This window comes from Pelecanus crispus, chromosome 1, assembly GCF_030463565.1.
Source record: "Pelecanus crispus isolate bPelCri1 chromosome 1, bPelCri1.pri, whole genome shotgun sequence".
NCBI lineage: Eukaryota > Metazoa > Chordata > Aves > Pelecaniformes > Pelecanidae > Pelecanus > Pelecanus crispus.
The window spans coordinates 143,493-164,880 of NC_134643.1; the positions used below are offsets into that span (position 1 = coordinate 143,493).

The window sequence follows — 21,388 nt, forward strand, 5'->3', positions numbered from 1 at the left end:
CTCTCTCTCTCTCTCTCACTTGCAGTGAAGGCAATTTCTCATGGTAACTAATGACTTACCAATTATTTCCCAGTGCAGCTACGCCTTTGCCCACCACTGACCAGTCCAGAAAGACTGGATGGGGGGGCAGAGAGGGAGCACTGATGCCATCAGTGCTAGGGAGGCAGCTGTTTTCTGTCATTCCCCCTGGGAGAAGGAAGGTACACCTGACCAGTGTGATGGTGATGCACAAGTCTGAGACCCAGCTCAGCTCTGGTGCAGTCCCTGAAGCGGGGTGCCTTACGTCGCCACTGTGCACTTCTGCATAGCTCTAGCATTTGGGGTGCTCCTACAGGAGGCCAGATGTGCTCTGTGCCCACCCAGGGAAGCCAGCTGCAGGAGGATGTGGCTTGCCTCCCCAGGCCACCACATCCCATTTGCACTCAGGGGAGCAGACCAGATAGCCTGGAGCATATAGCCATGGGAGGTAAGGTTCTGAGCCTTGGGTATGGTCCAGTCCCAGTTTGAGGTGATGGCTGGACTGAGGGAGACAGCAATAACACAGGATTAATTTCTCCTGAAAAGGACTGGATAGTTTTGTTTGAGGCATCACCAGCAGCCACAGCCGGCTTGCATGCCCAGACCACCCAGGAGCCCTGGGTGCCAGTACTGGGTTTGCTCCCCAACTAGTGTGCCGATAGGGACCCCTGTGATGGTCCCATCATGAGTGAGGCCCTGCCCCACCACGGGCAGTAGTCCTGCCCTCCCAGCTCTCCCTTACCTCCATGTCGAAGAGTAAACAGTGGATGGCATCCAGTGCTTGGTAAGAGGGAAAACTAGCAACGTCCCTAGGTGCTGTCCAGTTTGTCTTACCTGCATGAGGAAAAGCCTGTGTGTCCTTGAGGCTTGCAAGGGGAGGAGAGGCTTTTAACCCAGCGAGGGCCCTGAGGGAGAGGCTTTCAGAGGCAGCTCTTGTTCAGTGGCAGGAGCAAGGAGCAGAGGAGCATTCCCCCAATCAGCTTGCACAAGTGCGATCTGAGCCCACAGGACAAAGCCCTCCTGGCACAGGACCCACCTTGATCTCCTGTTCTGCTCCAGGCTGTTCCAAGTGCAGTCCAGCCAGAGCTCTCCAGCCCTGTCCTCCTGCTCCAGTCCTGTGGCAGCTCTTGGGGTACCTGGGCTGCAGCACAACTGACCATGCCAGGCACCCTGGGCCATAAGAGGGTGGCTGGCTGGGAGGCTGAGAGCTGCAGTCCCTGTGCCCTAAGTCCTTGTTTATGACCCCATTTTATCTGTGGCAGGGCTATGAGGTGCCTACATTGGCCAATGCCAGCAGAGAGGCAGCAATGAGGAGGGCTGGCCATTGGCCACACTTGCAGCAACAAACCTGTGGGAAACAGTGACTGCATGGCATCTGCACCTCATCTGTGCTCCCACCATCTACAATAACCATGCCTGCCCAGCCCAGGCTGTGCAGGGCTCTCTGGAGCAGAAAGTGTGGTCCAGGGGTCTAGGAGAGAACACGGCCATGGTGGGACTGTGATCTGGCAGCAGCTCTGATTGGACTTAGTTAACGCACTGAGTAGCATCCTGTGAGTTCTTGAAGAGCTAGGCAGCACGATTACATGGACTTACACAGGGTGAATGCTGCCTGCTCTGAGCCTGGAGCCGTTCCTGATAAAACAGCAGGTTTAGCTGGAGTTCACCACATATAGTGCCATGAAAATGTAAAGTGGGAAACCCAGGAAGTGTGAAGACTGCAACAGGGAGTGAATCTGCAGATCGAGACTGAGACATGCTTGTTTTTGCAGCAGGAATACAGCATCGCTTTATCGCAATCTTTTTGCAGTCTCTGTTTCCTGATGATCGGGCAATAGGAGCTGATCCTATAAAAAGCTCTGTAACTGAAATTTCAAGAGTTGAGGAGCTGAGCAGTAACATCATTCGGAAAGTAGGGAAAACATAGGCAACAACCCTACACGGGAAGGAATACCCTGTGTGGAAATTCAGCATAGACACTAAAGGGAGCTACTACCTCAATGAGAGGGGAAAATTCATGTCAGAGAGGATGTCTGAGGTTGTAAAAGATGAATAGCAGTAATTATGAACCCTGTATCTCTAAGAGCATGTTTTTGGGGAAGCTGGGCTGACAGGGTAGATGGACCATGATAACAGGACTTTGTGACACAGCATTTTCTTTGACTTTGACCTTTCTCTTGTGGAAATGATGAACTTTTCCTTGTTTCATACAGAAACTCAGTGGCACAGCATTCCAATGTAACCTGGCTACTCTCCCAGGATTTTAGATGATGGCACATGCTGGCAGCACACAGAGAAACCCCCTCCTACACTGATATTTGAAACAGGGCTTTGCTGAGACCATCAACACTTGGCACAAATATTAAAATACACTGAAATCTTGCCAGATGCCAGAAACTTGGTATTCAGTTCTGGTAAGTCATGACCATTTGCTGTAGTAATGTCTTCAGGACAGCCTTTATGAGAAGAAATATCAATGTTTGTATCCTCCTCTGGTCTCCTGAGGCATATCAAATCCAGCCTTGGGGGTCCAGTGAGAAATCAGATCTCCTTGAATTTGTGAAGTGTTACGGGAGTTGTTTTTTTAAACAAAATGCCTAAATTTGGGGGTGTAACCACAAGGATTGGGTCCAGCTCCTGTAAGTACTCAGCACTTCTGGAAATCAGACTCTTAACTGGGTGCAGGGCCCTTACCTTCTCCAAGCGTAAGTGTTGCACTTTCCAAAAAACAAATGTACTGTGGTAAAACTGGGAACTTCTCCAAGTCATGTTTCCTTACTTGTTTTGAGAGATGCATTCTTCCAGCTCAAGGATTCTTTCTCAAGCAAAAACCACCATTGCTTGTATCACAGCTCACACAGCAATACTGCCATCTCACTGTTAATGGTCTCCACGTGCACAAATGTTTCCTCTGGACACAGAGACAAGGAAAACAGTGCAATTCATGGTATTCAGGGTGGCAGGAATCTCCTTGCTGGATCCAACCCCTACCCAAAACACAGCCAGCTCCATGGCCACACAAAGCTGCTCTGGGCTGTATCCAGTCAGGTCTGGAAAATCTCTAAGGCTAAAGATCCCACAGCCTCTCTGAGACCCTGCTCCACTATTTAACGATCCTCAGAGTGCCTGTTGTTCCTTACATCCAGGTGGAAGGAAACTTCTTGAACTTCCAACTCAGAAACCTCTGGGGGTTTTGGTTGATGGTAAGCTCAATATGAGTCAACAATGCGTCCTGGTGGTCAAAAGGGCTAACTGTATCCTGGGGTGCATTAGGCATAGTATAGCTAACTGGTTGAAAGAAGTGATTGTCCCACTATATTTAACTGTACCTCAAGTACTCTGTGCAGTTTTGGGCTCCACAATCTAAGAAGGGTACAGAAATATTAGAATGCATCCAAAGGAATGCAACAAAGATGGTGAAAGGGCTAGAGGGCATGACTTGTGAGGATACTAGGTTTGTTCAGCTTACAGGAGACCTCATTGCTGTCTACAACTTCCTCATGATGGGCAGTGGAGAGGGAGATGCTGATTTATCTTTGGTGTCCAGTGACAAAAGGAGAGGGAATGGCTTAAAGTTGTGTCAGGGGAAGTTCAGATTGGATATTAAGGAAAAGTTCTTCACTGAGAGGGCAGTCAAGCACTTGAACAAGCTCCCCAGCCAAATGGTCATGGCTCCAAGCCTGTCAATGTTCAAGAAGCATTTGGACAATGTTTATATATGGTTTACCTCTTAGGTTGCCCTTTGTGAAGTCAAGAGTTGGACTCCATGATCCTTGAGTCCCTTCCAACTGAGAATATTCTATGAACTTGAAACCTCCTGTCTGAATTTTGCCTGCTGCTTCTCATCCTCTCTCCATGCCGCATTGTGATGAGCCTGGCATTGTTTTCTTGATAACCTCCCCATAGGTACTGGAAGGCTGCTATTTGGTCCCCCACAAAGCCATTCCTTCTGCAGGCTGAACAAGTCCAGCTCCCTCAGCCTCTGCTCAGAGTGCAAGTGCTCCAGACCTGACCATCTTGGTGGCTCTCCACTGAACTCAGAAGAGTTTGTTGTTTTGGGTAATCCAGCACTAGATGCAGTACCTGGATGTGATCTCAGTCTTTCTGAGTAGAGGGTCATAACCACTTCCCTCATTCTACTCTCTTTGGTTCTCTTCACACAGCCCAGGATGCTGTTGGCCACCTTTGCTGCCAGGGCACACGGCTCACTCATGTCCAGCTTTCTGCCCACCAAGGGCCTCTAGGGCCTTTTCCGCAGAGCTGCTGCCCGGCCAGGCATCCCCAGACTGTCTTGTTGCCAGGGGCTCTTCCTTCCCAGGTGCAGGACTTGGCATTTGTCCTGTTGAATTTCATGGGGTTCCTTCTGGTGCATTCTTCCAGTCTGTCTAGCTCCCTCTGGATGGCAGCCCTGCCCTTGAGCATATTAACTGGTCCCCTTGATTTGATGTCACCCACAAACTTGACAAGAGTGCACTCTGTCATCTCTTTCATATCACTAATGAAGAGGTGAAACAGAACAGGTCCCAGGACAGATAGCTGTGATACTCTACTTGTCACTGGCCTCCAGGTAGAGCATGATCTGTTAACCACCACACTCTAAACCTGATCATAGAATCATAGAATGCTTTGGGTTGGAAGGGACCTTTAGAGATCATCTAGCCCAATCCCCCTGCAGTGAGTACAGACATCTTTAACTAGATCAGGGTGCTCAGAGCCCTGTCCAACCTGACCTTCAATGTTTCTAGGGATGGGGCCTCCACTGCCTCTTTGGGCAACCCAATCCAGTGCTTCACCACCCTCATTGTAAAAAATTTCTTCCTCATGTCTAGTCTAAATCTATCTTCCTTTAGTTTAAAACCATTACTCCTTGTCCTGTCACAACAGGCCTTGCTAAAAAGATTGTCCCCATCCTGCCTATAGGCCCCCTTTAGGTACTGAAAGGCCGCAATAAGGTCTCCCTGCAGCCTTCTCTTCTCCAGGCTGAACAACCCCAACTCCCTCAGCCTATACTCGCAGGAGAGGTGCTCCAGCCCTCGGATCATTTTTGGGGCCCTCCTCTGGACCTGCTCCAACAGGTCCGTGTCCTTCTTGTGCTGAGGGCCCCAGAGCTGGACACAGTACTCCAGGTGGGGTGTCACCAGAGCGGAGTAGAGGGGCAGAATCACCTCCCTTGACCTGCTGGCCACGCTTCTTTTGATGCAGCCCAGGATACGGTTGGCTTTCGGGGCTGCGGGCACACATTGCTGGCTCATGTCCAGCTTTTCATACACCACTATCCTCAAGTCCTTCTCCGCAGGACTGCTCTCAATCCCTTCATCCCCCAGCCTGTATTGATATCGGGGCTTGCCGTGTCCCAGGTGCAGGACCTTGCACTTGGCCTTGTTGAATGTCATGAGGTTCACACAGGCCCACCTCTCCAGCTTGTCCAGATCCCTTTGGATGACATCTTGTCCTTCTGGCATGTCAACTGCACCGTTCAGCTTAGTGTCGTCATAGAGGTGGCTGGGGTTGGAGCACAGGACATACATAGAGAGGCTGAGACTGCTTTGTTCAGCCCGAAAAGGAGAAAGTGAAAGAGACCTTACTGTGGTCTGCAGCTGCCTAATGGCAGTGTGGAGAAATGATGGATACAGGCTCTTCTCACAGTTGCATAGTGATGAGAAGAGGCAACAGGCACAAGCTGTAACAGGGGACATCCCCACTGGACATCAGGGAAAAATTCTTCAGGCACTGGATCAAAGTGCTGAGAGGCCATGGACTCTCTGTCCTTGGAGATGCTCAGCACTCACCTGGCCACAGCCCTGAGCAACCTGTGCTAATGGGTCCGGCTCTGAGCAGGACTTGGACCAGGGGCTCCTTTCCACCAGTACACATCTGATTTCTGGAATGAAATTCTCATCAGGTTTTGTAAGAACAATATTTCAGGTTTTTTCCCACTGATATCCTCATGGAAAGAGTTTACTTTGGGAAAATTTTTTTGCAGGTAAGTTGCCAGAGTTGCCTGTTATCTGGGCCAGGTAAGAAACAAGAATAAGCAAAATTAGCATTTCCAGTTTTGGCCTACCCACGATAGGACAAAAGCCTCACACTGCATCTTGTGAGAGTAGTAATGGATTACTGTCTGACTTTTTTTTCCTAATACGTGACAAGGAGATATTTTGGCTGAAGAAAATTGAATTGTCCCAAGATTTTATTCAGTTTAATTGGTGACTTGTATTCATAATTTAGGAAAAAAAAGCAGTGAGGGTTGCACCTATATGATCCAACTATAACACTGGCCAAAGCTGACCTGATTTACTTGTGTTTGCCACAGGCTACGAGCATGCAGAAGCTCAAACACCATGATCACGCAACATAAAGTGAGTTGTTACCCTGTGGTATCACCCCTGCATTGCAGGGCTTTGGGGAAGGTCTAGCACCTACACAGAGTCCCGGAAAATGGAAAGTGGGGCGCTGGCACCAGCCCCAGTGTCACTGTTTCTTCCTGGCCAACTTTTACTCAGAAACTGACAAGACAAGTCTTTCCTGTCACCACTGAGCAGCACTTTTGCCTAATGATTGCTGCCCAGTACTTACTGGACAGCTATGGCACCTGCTGCCCCATCTCTGTTCCTCCCTCTTCCTATGGCCAGCTCCATCCTCCTGCTGCACAGAGCCAGCCCTCCAAGGCTTCTCACCCAGGCCTGGGCATCAGTCTGCCCCAGGGGCCAATTAGTGCACTTTAAACAAGATGCTTTAAATAGAAGGCTGAAGTTTGAGAGAGAAGTTTTCTTGTTTCCAGTTTGTCCACTTGATACCCATTCCCCACAGGCTTCTCTCCACAGAGAAAATGCCACTAGGGTTTCAGTGCCAATTACTAAAAGCCTAGAGCACTTCAATTCCTCACCTAGCATGTTTTTGTGAGACTTGTAAACAAGACACAAAGTGGGCTATTAAAAGTTTGAGGCAGTCACTCATGCAATAACTTTGAAGCTGTTGACATCTGCTGCAATCAATTGCATCATAGTACAGAAGAAGCAGAATGAGGCAGAGAAAGAATGTCTTTGTTCTATATAGACTTCCCATCTTTGAAATGTTCACACTCTAGACAAAAAATTACACACAAAGTTGTTGAAGTATTAAAAGGAGAAAAAGGTAAATAATTTAACAGTGCTTTAGCAGTCAATATGAAATACCTGAATGACACTAAACTTTATGGAAAACATAATTTATTGCAACAGAAAATACAAAGCTGAAGTTCCACAGCCATTTGTAATACTGATTGTGCCTTCTTGCCCAAATTCCTGCTCTACTCTGAGGCAGTATATCTACACCATGTATGTATGTTACAGCCACATCAGATAGGTATGATAGATTGTTACAGGTATGAAGGGCAGTTTTACTCTCCTCAGAGAGTAAAAAGGCCTCTCCAGAGTCTTCTCTTCTCCAGGCTGAACAAACGCAACCCTCTGCCTTTCTCCATAGGAGAGGTGTTCCAGCCCTCTGACCATTTTTGTGGCCTCCTCTGGACCCACTCTAACAGGTCCATGTCTTTCTTATGCTGGGGATCCCAGAGCTGGATGCAGTGCTCCAGGTGAGGTCTCACCAGAGCGGAGTAGAGGGGCAGAATCACCTCCCTCGACCTGCCAGCCATGCTTCTTTAACAAGAAGGATCACAGCCCAGGATATGGCTGCCTTGACTCCAGTTCGTACTGAAGTTCTAGCATGTCTGGCATGGCAGCACTCAGTGGCGGTGTAACTTCGTTCAGGCCACGATAGTCCACTGTTAGTCTCCACTCCCTGTTAGACTTTTGCACTGGCCATATGGGACTGTTAAAGGGTGAGCGAGTCTTGCTGATCACTCCCTGGCTCTCCAGTCGACGAATCAGGTTATGGATGGGAATCAGGGAGTCTCGGTTGGTGCAATATTGCCGCCGATGCACTGTTGTGGTAGCAATTGGCACCTGTTGTTCCTCAACCTTCAGCAACCCTACAATCGAAGGGTCCTCCGAGAGACCGGGCAAAGTGGACAACTGTTTAATTTCCTCTGTCTCCAAGGCAGCTATACCAAAAGCCCACCGGTACCCTTTTGGGTCCTTGAAATACCCTCCTGAGGTAGTCTATGCCAAGGATGCACAGAGCATCTGGGCCAGTCACAATGGGGTGCTTTTGCCACTCATTCCCGGTTAGGCTCACTTCAGCTTCCAGTACAGTTAGCTGTTGGGATCCCCCTGTCACTCCAGAAATACAAATGGGTTCTGCCCCTCTATAGTTTGATGGCATTAGGGTACACTGTGCACCAGTGTCCACTAGAGCCTTATACTCCTGTGGGTCTGACGTTCCAGGCCATCGAAGCCACACAGTCCAGTAAACCCAATTGTCCCTTTCCTCCACCTGGCTGGAGGCAGGGCCCCTCTAACACTGGTCATAGTATTCATTGTTCACTCCTTGTAAATGTGAATCAAAAGTCCCTTGATTAAGATCAGGAGTAGAATTAGCCCTCTTCCTCTCTCTGTCTGGGGAACTGCTCACTGGAAACTGGAGCTGCAATTTTCCTGGGAGAACTGCCTTTTGTAATAGTTTTCCCTTGCAACTCATGCACCCGTGCCTCTAGGGTCAAGGTGGGTTTTCCATCCCACTTCCTCATGTCCTCTCCGTGGTCATGTAGGTAAAAGCGCAGGGTGCCCCATGGTGTGTATCCTCTCCATCCTCTCTCTTGAGCATAGGGACGTTGACTCCTAATGGCTGAGGCACTGGTCCGTACAGGTAGGGAGTAGGACAAATCCTCTCTGAGTTGTTGGAACTCTCGGCACATTTTTTCAGACAGTTTTTCCACAGCTGAGACACAGGCCCGTAGGGATAAAGAGATACTTTCTTCATATTCCCGGAGTCGTCTAGCCACTTCATCCACCATTGGTGCCTTGTCATCTTTCCAGGCCAGTATTGCCAACGAGTTGGAATACAATGCTGGTGCGCTCCATACCACCTTCCGCCACATGGGTCGTGTGCACCTGACTTCATCTGGATCTTTGGGTCACTATAAATCACCTCCAGCACACCTAATTCCCTCAAGTACCGGATACCCTTCTCTACAGTGGTCCATTTGCCTGGGCAGTATAAAACATCCTCCTTGAAGGGATACCTTTCCTTCATGCCTGACAGAAGTCACCTCCAGAGGCTGAGCGGTTTTGCCCCTTTTCCAATTGCTTTGTCAATGCCCCCTTCCCTGGAAAGGGATCCCAGCTGCTTGGCTTCCCTACCCTCTAAATCCAGGCTACTGGCCCCGTTATCCCCGCATCGGAGCAGCCAGGTGATGATGTGCTCGCCTGGATGACGACTGAAATCTTTTCGCATATCTCGCAGCTCACTCAGGGATAGGGATCGGTTGGTTACCATTTCATTTATGGGTTCCTCCTCTGGTTCTCATGAAGGCCCTGGTTCATCTTCATCCCTTACTAAACGAGCTGATTTTCTTGTGTATTTTTTCTTCTGTATAGGGGTAACTGATACCGGCACGGGTTGATTCTCTGTTTTAGCCACGGTGCCTGTCACTGGGGTTGGAGTGGCTGCAGTACCTGTGGTGGGTGTTGGAGTAGCTGCAGTGCCCGTGGCTGTGGTTGGAGTAGCTGCAGTGCCTGTGGCTGTGGCTGGAGTATCCGCAGTGCCTGTTGTTTTGTCATCCAAGCCAGAGACTTTCTCTTTCCCTTGAGGGTACTGAATAGTGTTGAACAGGGCTCTATAAGCATGGGCCAGTCCCCAGCATGTTGCAATGAGTTGTGTCTCTTTGGAGTTGCCAGGGTGACAACATACTTTTTCCAAATACTTTACTAGTTCTTCAGGATTCTGCACTTGTTCAGGGGTGAAGTTCCAAAACACTGGAGGTGCCCACTGCCCTAGGTACTTGCCCATACGATCCCACACACCCTGCCACTCATAACTCTCCAGCTTTGGGGCAGATCTCTGGATGATATTCTTAAATTGCTTACTAACCTTTGTCAAAACTGAAACAATATTCCCAAGAAGTATCAATAGAAGTATCTTAACTGCCCAGGGATGTTCAAAATACTGAAAACTTTTTGTAATGAGGGAGGAAGCATTATAGAAGAAGGTAGTGAAGGTGCCATTCTGTATTTCCTCCACAACAAACCTCTCCAAGGAAAAAGTATAATTGCTAACTCTCTCCATGAGGTGGTACCCGAAGTACAGTAATGACTTGTGTATGAAACCCAGATACCAAACAATGCTCAAGGTCAGGATTTTGATAAGGAAACTCCCAAGCAAAACATCATTAATCACTGCAGAGCACAGCGCACTGCACAGACCAACACCAAGCTTTAACATGCACAGCAAAGAAAAGAACATGGTACAGATCAGATGAACTAATATCATGACCGGCAACTGTTAACAGATTCCTTAATACACTCTGGTTAATCTGTTATTATCTCAAACCCTTCGAGCCCCACATTGGGCACCAAAAAGGATTGTCGTGGTTTAGCCCCAGCCAGCAACTAAGGACCACGCAGCCACTCGCTCACTCCCCCTACCCCGATGGGATGGGGGAGAGAATCGGAGGAGTAAGAGTGAAAAAAAACACTCCTGGGCTGAGATAAGAACATTTTAATAATTGAAATAAGGTAAAAAAAAAATAATAATAAGGATAATAACAATATACAAAGCAAGTGATGCACAATGCAATTGCTCACCACGCGCTGCCCGATACCCAGACAGTTCCCGAGCAGCGATCGCTGCTCCCCGGCCAACCCCCCACAGTTTATATACTGAGCATGACACCATATGGTATGGAATAGCCCTTTGGTCAGTTTGGATCAACTATTCTGGCTGTGCCCCCTCCCAGTTTCTTGTGTACCTGGCAGAGCATGGGAAGCTGAAAAGTCCTTGACTAGCATAAGCAGTACTTAGCAACAACTAAACCATCAGCGTGTTATCAACATTCTTCTCCTACTAAATCCAAAACACAGCACTATGCCTGCTACTAGGAAGAAAATTAACTCTATCCCAGCTGAAACCAGGACATTGGGGTATAAGAACATCTGATTTAGTGCTTGAAGGCTAGAGGTGGAGTTTGACCAAAGTACATCACAAAGGCAGTGGTTATGATGAACACAGAACTGCTATTCCCCAAATCAGGAACAGGTTGCCCAGAGAGGTGGTAGACACCCCATCCCTGGAAACAGTCAAGGTCAGGTTGGACAGGGCTCTGAGCAACCTGACCTAGTTGAAGGTGTCCCTGTTGACTGCAGGGGGGTTGGACTAGATGACCTTTAAAGGTCCCTTCCAACCCAAACTATTCTGTGATTCTATGATTCCATGAAATCCAGCAGCACTAGGAGAAGGGGACACTCCATGGAAATAGTGACAGAACACATTAAAACAGACAAAAATAAGCACTTTTTTTTTTTTACGCTGCAGGCAATGGACTTTTGAAATTGGCTGTCACGGGAGGTTGCAGAGATGGACAGTACCAGCAGATTCAAAACAACAGTAAATGAACCCTTGGACTGCATTTGCTGGTCATGCTATTTCCTATATCCATAGTCACGGTGTTGATGTATCTCCTGGAGAGAAATATGCCACTAAGAATCTGCTGGTGCAAAGATTCTCCAGAATCTGCTGTTGCATCTGAGACACCTCCAGTACACAACAGCTACATGAAACCTGAGGTGACTGCAGCAAACTACAGCTGCCATGCCTGCCCTTCACCTGCTGTTTGTAAATGCCTCCCTCCATAATGTGGTAAAAGTCTTCGGGCAGCAAAATCCTGAGACAGATGATTGCTGAGACATTTTTATTACCTGTGTCACAGGACTCTAAAGCAAGTCTCTTTTGCAAGAGGTCCAAATTGCCATTGAAAGTCATATGTAGCTCCATTCTCAGTAATGGGAAAATGATAATGCCAGGAGATGCCGCTATACTTCACAGTCTGTCTGTACTTCCATCACAGTCCACTAATATCCCAGCTTACTATGAATTGAGCCCAAAGCTTTCCATTAGCTCCAAGCATTTCAGTCCTCAAGAACCTACAGAACAGGAAGACCAAAGAGTAAGAGGAACATCAAACTGCAGGAAAAAAAAAAACCAAACCCAAAACCCCAGACCATGACTGTTTTCTCCCTGTCACAGAAAATTAACAATCTCCCACCTTATGCCCAAGACAGGTCAAGTAGGGGCTACACTTGGACTTCTTAACCAAACTTAATCTTGGGCTCAACAAGGTAGAAGTACAGGCAAGGAAAAAAAAAAAAAAATCAGAAAACCAAACCAAACCACACATGACAGACTGTACTCATACCTACATAATGATTTGCTTCATGGGCTTGCTTGGGTCCAGAAGCAAGACAACCACATGATACACAGTTCAAAGCCCTGGTAGGTTGCAGACAGAAACAGTTTTCATCTCTCTTCATCAGATCCTGATCCCAGTTACTAACATGTCCAGAACATGAACTGCCTTTGCATTCAAACATCTTTACATTAGGTTCTCCACTGACTATCTAGTACTTTTATTAGACAAATTTCCTCTTTATTTGCTCCCCTTCCTTCCAAAATATCCCAGATGAACAAAACCTGGCTTCCATACTACCTGGGGGGGGTGTGTGGGGGTGGGGTGGTGAAGTAGTCAGTTATTCAAGCTGTTATTGAAGCTGAGTACTTAAATTTAAAATAGGACTACGTTTATCTTTTCCAGAGAAAAGACATTCTAGATAAATTCTTCAGAAATCTGTCCCATCTCCTGAGTGTAGAGAGAGGTCTGAAAGCTAAGCAATTGGTGGGATAAATTATGTTAACAGGACTGTAGTGTTTCTCTGAAATACTGGAGCACTTCCTCTAGAAAGCAGAAACTGTATGGTTCAGCATCCCTCAGTCTATATTCAGGTACCATGCTTCTGTGTGAATAAACAACAGGCAGAAAGCATTTAAGCATTAGTAAGAAGAGGACAACAACCAAAATACAAATGTCTACTGTGCATGAGATTGTTGCAGCATCAGACATTACAAATTTAAGCTAAACCAGCATTCAGATAACTTGCCTTTATTATTTTACAACATAATGTTTGGAACTCATATAAAGCAACCAAAAATCTTTATGAAAGAGAATAATTAGCATATGCTAGGCACAACCAAGATTTCTTAAGAATGGTTTGACTCAGATATCAAAAAAAAGAAAGAAAGAATAATCAGAGGTTTCAACTTGTTCTGTAAAGACAGATTGGGGACAGTGAAGGGGGCAGCAAGAAGGGAAAAGTGAGAAATGGTACAAGAAATTATTTTAAGTTAAAGCCATTGGAAGTTACAAAATCAAAGGTGATTCACCACAGTAGAGAGGCACCAGGAGGTATACAAAACAGATGTTCAGTGGCACTAGAAAAGTTAAAAATATTTCATGAGCACTTGCAAGGAGAGGGGGGAAAGAAAAAAAAAGATGACTATCATAAGAGTCCTCAAAACAAAGAGCATCTGCTGTCATCTCATAAATCCAAAGGCTTCCTTTGATATTAAAAATAATTTTTGACACTATCTCCTGCATCTAACACCAAATACTTCAATATCAGATCTCCTGATAAAGTTTGCAGAACATCCTTAGATTTGCAAAATAAAAATTCTGTCTAGGGAAATGGGTCTGCACAATTTTGACAACCTCTACTTCCATACAGTCTTAGTGGACCAAAGAAATCATAGAATCATAGAATCGTTTAGGTTGGAAAAGACCTTTAAGATCATCCAGTCCAACCATTAACCTACACTACCAAATCCACACTAAACCAATCAAGGGTAGACTAGACTAAACCATGTCCCTAAGTGCCACATCTACCCGTTTTTTGAATACTTCCAGGGATGGGGACTCCCCCACCTCTCTGGGCAGCCTGTTCCAATGCTTGACTACCCTTTCCGTGAAGAAATTTCTCCTAATATCCAATCTAAACCTCCCCTGGTGCAGCTTGAGCCCATTTCCTCTCGTCCTATCGCTAGCTACATGGGAGAAGAGACCAACACCCACCTCACTACAACCTCCTTTCAGGTAGTTGTACAGAGCGATAAGGTCACCCCTCAGCCTCCTCTTCTCCAGACTAAACAACCCCAGTTCCCTCAGCCGCTCCTCATAAGGCCTGTGCTCCAGACCCTTCACCAGCTCCGTTGCCCTTCTCTGAACACGCTCCAGCACCTCAATGTCTTTCTTGTATTGAGGGGCCCAAAACTGGACACAGTGTTCCAGGTGTGGCCTCACCAGTGCCGAGTACAGGGGGACAATCACCTCCCTGCTCCTGCTGGCCACACTATTCCTGATACAAGCCAGGATGCTGTTGGCCTTCTTGGCCACCTGGGCACACTGCTGGCTTATGTTCAGCCAGCTGTCTGCCAACACCCCCACGTCCTTTTTGGCCAGGCAGCTTTCCAGCCACTCCTCCCCAAGCCTATAGCATTGCAAGGGGTTATTGTGACCCAAGTACAGGACCAGACACTTGGCCTTGTTAAACCTCCTACAGTTGGCCTCGGCCCATCGGTCCAGCCTGTCCAGGTCCCTCTGCAGGGCCATCCTACCCTCCAGCAGATCGACACTCCCGCCCAACTTGGTGTCATCTACAAACTTACTGAGGGTGCACTCAATCCCCTCATCCAGATCATCGATAAAGATATTAAACAAGGCTGGACCCAAAACAGAGCCCTGGGGAACACCGCTCGTGACTGGCTGCCAACTGGACTTAACTCCATTCACCACTACTCTCTGGGCTTGGCCACCCAACCAGTTTTTTTACCCAGTGAAGACTACGCCCATCCAAGCCATGAGCTGCCAGCTTCCCAAGGAGAATATTATGGGAGACGGTGTCAAAAGCTTTGCTAAAGTCCCGGTAAATGACATCCACAGCCTTTCCATCATCTACCAGGCAGGTCACCAGGTCATAAAAGGAGATCAGGTTGGTCAAGCAGGACCTGCCTTTCATGAACCCATGCTGGCTGGGCCTGATGCCCCGGTTGACCTGCACTTGCCTGTTGAATTCACTCAGTATGAACCGCTCCATAATCTTTCCTGGCACCGAGGTCAGGCTGATAGGCCTGTAGTTCCTTGGGTCCTCCTTCCGGCCCTTCTTGGAGATGGGCGTCTGTTGCGTGACGAGAGGCTTTGGAAGGTACCCAATTTATCATTATAAGTCCGGTCGCGTTCAGCACACTGAACTATCACGATTACGGATTCACAAATAACGTAGGCACCTTTTGGCTTTGGAAGGTACCCAATTTATCGTTATAAGTCCGGTCGTGTTCAGCACACTGAACTATCACGATTACGGATTCACAAATAACGTAGGCACCTTTCGGCTTTGGAAGGTACCCAATTAAGGTACAAGTCTTATGAGGAGCGGCTGAGGGAACTGGGGTTGTTTAGCCTGGAAAAGAGGAGGCTGAGGGGAGACCTTATCGCTCTCTACAACTACCTGAAAGGAGGTTGTAGTGAGGTGGGTGTTGGTCTCTTCTCACAAGTAGCTAGCGATAGGACAAGAGGAAATGGGCTTAAGCTGCGCCAGGGGAGGTTTAGACTGGAAATTAGGAAAAATTTCTTTACGGAAAGGGTGGTCAGGCATTGGAACAGGCTGCCCAGAGAGGTGGTGGAGTCACCATCCCTGGAGGCGTTTAAAAAACGGGTAGATGTGGCACTTCGGGACATGGTTTAGTCTGGTCTACCCTTGATTAGTCTAGAGTGGGCTTGGTAGTGTAGGTTAATGGTTGGACTGGATGATCTTAAAGGTCTTTTCCAACCTAGATGATTCTATGATTCTATGATTCTATGATTTATCGTTATAAGTCCGGTCGTGTTCAGCACACTGAACTATCACGATTACGGATTCACAAATAACGTAGGCACCTTTCGTCTAGTCGTGCTGCATGAACTATCACGGCCACACTTAAAGTGTCTGGTCGCGTTCAATGACCACTATCACGCTAGACCAATAAATCAAAGCAATTTATTAAAGCAACAGACACACAGGTTCTTTGGATTACCGGTGATAAATTCACTGACTGCAAGGCACCTACGAGTACCAAAGTTTAGAATAACACAGATGCATCAAAAGACATAAAAGCAACTCTATAGAGGTTTCTAAGTTTCCCGCGGAGGCACTTGGTATAACCAAGTGTTACTCGTACCCAAAGGCGTCCCGATGGGGGGGAAGAGAGGCTCAGCCCGTCGACTGATCCCAGAGGTCAGAGTAGTACATGATGATGTCTTCCCTAACATCCCCTCTCCCTTAGGCCAATTTTATAGTATTTTTACACATTAGGTGGAGCTTGAGGGACTCTAGTCATACATACTTTTGTTACGATTGGTGTAAAACTTTCTCGCTTCGTTTTAAAGGTACAGGCCCAGAAAAATTCAGAGCGCAGGCTCAGTGAGGGGGGGTCTTACCTTGGAGGCGGGTGGGTTTTGAGATGGGAGTGTGTTCTAGTATTATAAGGATATTATAATGAGTAAAAGTTACTAAAGGACAGCATTTTTGTCAACATCATGATAGTTTGCTGACGCAGGGTATCACTTATGCAGCTTATCAGGACCATGGTGCCCCTTCGAGTTCCCTTATCACAGGGCTTGGCCGTGATGTCTCCACACCACTCCACCCCCTGGGCAGCTCCTCTCAGAATCAGCACACCAGGCTCCCCTGGGTTGCGACATCCAAGGTTACAGGCTTAGGAACTTCTGTGGGATAGATTCCTTGCATCCAGCTGCATTCCATCCAGAAAGCTTCTTCAATGCTGTACCTTTCTTGTAATCGTAAATCTACGTCTGGTGTCTAAGTCACCTCCAGCAATCACTCCACAGCATCACATTGGCAAGCCTCCAGTCATCAGGGACCTCCCCTGTTAACCAGGACTGCTGATAGATGATGGAAAGTGGCTTGATGAGCTCCTCTGCCAGCTCCCTCAATACTCTCAGGTGGATCCCATCCAGCCCCATAGACTTGTGAGCATCCAGGTGGCATAACAGGTTGTTAACTGCTTCCTCATGGATTATGGGGCCTTCATTCTGGTCCCCATCCCTGTCTTGCAGCTCAGGGGGCTGAGTACCCTGGGGATGACTGGTCTGGCTATTAAACACAGAGGCAAAGAAGGCGGTAAGTACCTCAGCCTTTTCCTTGTCCTTGGTGACAATGTTCTCCCCCACATGCAGCAAAGGATGGAGATTCTGCTTGGCTCTCCTTTTACTGTTAATGTACTTATAAAAACATTTTTTATTATCTTTTACAACAGTGGCCAGATTGAGTTCTTGCTGGGCTTTTGCTTTTCTAATTTCCTCCCTGCATGACCTAACAAGATCCCTGTACTCTTCCCGAGTTGCCCGCCCCTTCTTCCAATGGCAGCAGACTCTCCTTTTTTCCCCCCCGGAGCCCCTGCAAAAGCTCCCTGATCTTAATATGGACATAACAACTGACAGCTAAGTAATAGTGATTGTGATCTGATAATTATTCTGTAAAAATACTACACCACTAAGCCAGTGTTATTTGTACTTGAAATTTTAAAAGGGTCAGTTTCCCCAAATGTAATAATTGCAAGTGACTAGAAAAAAAGACCATTTAAGATGAGAAGTGTAAGCTAGGAATTATCATTTAATGACATCCCAAACTAATATCCAAAAAAGAAAGTACAATATAAAGAAGTGAAAAAAATAGTAGGGGTTAATAGTTACAAGAAAAAACATACATAACTTAAGAGAAACTCAGGGAATCCATAAAATATCAATTGACAGCAAGATTTCAGACCTGTATAAATGCATACTTGATCATGAGCAGATCCACCATTGGATACTGCTGGTGAAAATAAAAGCAGCAATGCAAAAATGCAGAAATATTCCGCAGATCCTTTTGATCTGTACCTGGAACAAAACAATGACTGCATTTAATCTCATATAATAGTACAGAAGGAACAAAAATGTTGATGTATTTAGTCGAGGAAGCTCTAAGGCAGCACTTCCTACAATTACACATAGTTCAATCAAATGACCAGTGTTTCACATAGTTGTCAAACTAGTCAGAGAGTAACTTGCCTTTGATCTGCAACACAATAATGCACTAGTAAATTTGGGACTCAATCAGCAGCTCGGTCAACAGCTTTAGTGACTAGTATCATCGATGCTAGTCATGCATAACTTTAGAAAAGGGAGTCAAGCATCAAGCTAACAAACTTCTTGTCCCAAGTATTACAAAGGTATCTTCATCAATACAGCGTATTTGAAATTATCCAAAAGAAATTCACTCAGTACAACATGGCACCTTAATTAAGAAATATCAGCATTGTAAGAAGCTATTAGGGGGACAGTTTAAACGGATTAAAAACTCACACAGGAACAGATCTCAAAATGGATCAAACAGGCAAACATAAACGAGCATGTCAGAACCTTGCATTGCACCTCAAAACCAAGTTCTCATGCACCACCATATAGTAATTTCATCAATCTAGATAACTTAATGACTTTGTCCATAAAATTTACAAAGGATATGGAACTCAGTGCTTTAAGGCTTCTATAGGCAATGAAGTCTTCGAGTCACCATTAGGCATTTTGTTACAAGGCTTAATGTAAATAGCTCCTGGCAGAAATTCTACAGCCTCTGTGTACCAGCATTCAAATTAAGTTCTCTGGCCTTTTATTATGGATTCAATAAATCCATCGCTCTAATAGCCACTATCAAGTTTCATCAGAACTACTGATCTCATGCCCCAGGCAATCTAAAAGCACAAAATAGAAGATCCTTCACAGGCACTGGACTACTCCACACCTTTCTGCAACTTCCCCTAAAACTTCTGTTGCAAGCTTGTCAGCGCAGACCAAACTGAACCAACAGGATATGCTGCTTTCCTCTTGAGAATGGCTTCTAACTGTGCCCTCCACCAGATGCTTAAGATACAAATCATGATTCAAAACCGAAGACAACCTCGTTTCTCAGCTTGGATCCAGGAAAGTAAGAACAGGAGAGTTAATGTTGCCCTGCTTACCACTGCATTTTTTCATATTCTTTTTCCCCCTCTTTTCTCCTTAAGGGACTGTGGGAACAGAGCAAATACTAAGAATCTGAGGCCTACTATCAGCAAAACCAATGATATCCTAACTGGAACTAGCAACACCTTTCCACCTAGCCCTTTGAAGAACTAATCTGTACTGCTTATATCCAAATAAACACAAGGGACCAGTGAACTGCATGGCTAGACCTCTATATCAAGTTGGAGTACTGCTACTTGAGAAGTTTTTCCTAAAATGCCCCAGCAACTGTATGCTGCATGAATAACATAATCCCAGGTAGCACAACATAATGTGCGTTAGGTCTTTCCCTCTCTCAAGCTCCTTAAAACATGCCATGGCTCTATGTCTTGTTATGGGGCTAACCCAAACAGTGTGCCTAGCAGCTACTTCCAGCTCAGCAAACCATACCCCCGAGTAACTCAGGTCAACTCTGTTTCTTCATCCCTGAACACACAGTGGACACGCTCCTCTGCATTGTAATACACCTGCCCACAGCGCAGACGTGGCTCTTCCTGCTGGTACCAGAGCTGTTCATTGAACTCCGGAAAGAAAAATGCAATTTCTCTGCTGGCTGATGCTGGTGAATCTGTTAGAAAAGAGAGGAAAAGAAGATGAGAGATGCCAGTCTGGCACCGCAAATATGTGCTATGTTCCAAACGGAAGGGCACAAGCCGTAAAGAAAAGCACCAGGCTCAGTTGCACCAGGACAGGTGTGGGTGAAGTCTTGCAGAAGTGAGCAAATCATTAACTTTGACTCCCAGAACAGGAAGCAAGCAAAGGCAGACAAAATACCATATCATTCACACCTCCCTGAGCTCCAGTCTTTGCCCAACACTCAGACAAGAAGGACAGGTTTACCTGAGCCATGAGTGGTATTCCTGGTGTCAGTGAGGCCATAAGCTCCTCGGATGGAGTCCGGGACGCTGTTTCGGGCTCGGAATACTTTGGTGGGTCCCATCAGCGATCTCCAGAGGGTGACAGCATTCTCATGTGCCAAGATATAAGCCCACATGGGGCCACTGAGAAAAGCGCCACAGAAGAGCAAAAGTAGATAAGGTTACAAAAGGGCATAGCTCCTTCATTCTTAAAAATACAGCAAGTACAAAGAAGCAAAGAAGTGCGACTACCATGCAGTACTCTCTGAGAGGGGATACAGACCTATCATGACACTAGACACCAAGACCGTGGTTCAGAATCAAAGCATTTACATGAATGACCTCCTCCTCCTCCTAGGTGATGGTACCCACAACCTTTGGGGATGCCACCCCACCAAGTACTACTGTCACCACAGCAGAGCTGGTTCCCGACACCTCTCCACCCCTGAGCCGAGCCCTCCCCCTCAGTACACCACAAGCACCAGCTCCTGATGAGATGCGTCCCACGCCAAGATGGACCCCTCAAGATGCAAAAGCATTGTTCGTGCAAGACAAGGGTCCACCTGCAAAGCAAAGCAAGCTTCCTCCTCACACCCCACGCAGCCCGGCTGCGGGCACGACAGGTACCTGGCCATGAACTCCACCAGCCGCTGGTAGAAGAACCGCCCTGCGGGAGAAAGACGGCCCGAGTCACACAGCCCAGCTCCGCCGGCACCAGCCCTGTCCGGCGGCCACGCTCGTCCGCCCGCAGCGCCTGCCTGCGCGCTCCTCTGGCAGCGGCGGCCCCGCCCGCCCGGGAGCCCCAGCCCGCCTACCCGCGTGCTCCCGGTAGAAGCGGCGGCTCTCCTCCCGACCGCAGCGCAGCTTCTTGGCGCGCACGATGAGGAACCGGTTGCTGAGGATGGTTTCGTGCACGGCCTGCGGGCAGAGGCGCAGCGGCTGAGCGGGCGACGCACACCGCCAAAACGCCCCGCGCTGGACCGGACCAGGCCAGACCGGGCCGAGCTGGGCGGCGCGGTCCGGTCCGCCCATCCTCACCTCCAGCACCAGCGGGTGGGCCACGGCGTCTGGCTTCAGCAGCGCCAGCGTCAGCTGCAGCGGCCGCCCGGATCGTCCCACAGCCGCCATGGCGCCCGCCCTCGCTGGGCGGCGTCGCGCTGGTGACGGCAGGTAGGACAGAGCGTCGCGCGCGTGACGCACTAACAAGGGGGGAGAAGGACGGGGCAGAGCGCTCGGGGACGCACGGAGGGGCCGTGTGCCGTGAGGCGGGGGCGGGGCCTGGGGTGAGGCGGGGCCTGAGGCGGGGCGGAGTCTGAGGCGGAGCCTGAGGTGAGGCGGGGCTTGAGGCGGGGCCTGATGTGAGGCGGAGCCTGAGGCGAGGCGGAGCCTGAGGCGGGGCCTGAGGTGAGGCGGGGCCTGAGGTGAGGCGGGGTCTGAGGGGGGCGGAGCCTGAGGCGAGGCGGGGCTTAAGGCGGGGCTTGAGGCGGGGCCTGAG

General features: G+C 47.9%; 1 protein-coding gene across 4 annotated transcripts; it reads right to left on the minus strand.

The window, feature by feature from the left end:
- Positions 1-12,625: 12,625 nt before the first annotated feature.
- Positions 12,626-21,021, minus strand: NME6 (NME/NM23 nucleoside diphosphate kinase 6). 4 transcript variants are annotated; one of them, XR_012831556.1, is made up of 5 exons: positions 20,709-21,021; positions 20,521-20,560; positions 19,877-20,037; positions 17,763-19,604; positions 12,626-12,902 (listed from the first exon to the last, which is right to left on the minus strand). XR_012831556.1 is itself a non-coding variant. In XM_075720129.1 (5 exons), the coding sequence occupies exons 1-5, from the start codon at positions 21,019-21,021 to the stop codon at positions 19,438-19,440; spliced, it is 561 nt and encodes a 186-aa protein (XP_075576244.1). In that variant the 3' UTR covers positions 17,590-19,437. The 4 variants fall into 4 exon arrangements, 3 of the variants coding, with proteins under 3 accessions (XP_075576244.1, XP_075576234.1, XP_075576228.1); XM_075720129.1 differs by lacking the exon at positions 12,626-12,902 and having other exon boundaries at positions 17,590-19,604; positions 20,709-20,811; positions 20,932-21,021; XM_075720119.1 differs by lacking the exon at positions 12,626-12,902 and having other exon boundaries at positions 17,590-17,875; positions 19,427-19,604.
- Between the last annotated feature and the right edge of the window lie 367 nt (positions 21,022-21,388).

Coding starts and splice junctions, on each gene's coding strand:
- NME6 (XM_075720119.1), bottom strand. CDS start 21,021: ATGGCGGCTGTGGGACGATCCGGGCGGCCGCTGCAGCTGACGCTGGCG. Junction 20,038..20,520: donor CTGGTGGAGTTCATGGCCAG/GTACCTGTCGTG, acceptor CGCTTTTCTCAG/TGGCCCCATGTGGGCTTATA. Junction 19,605..19,876: donor GAATACCACTCATGGCTCAG/GTAAACCTGTCC, acceptor CTTTTCTAACAG/ATTCACCAGCATCAGCCAGC.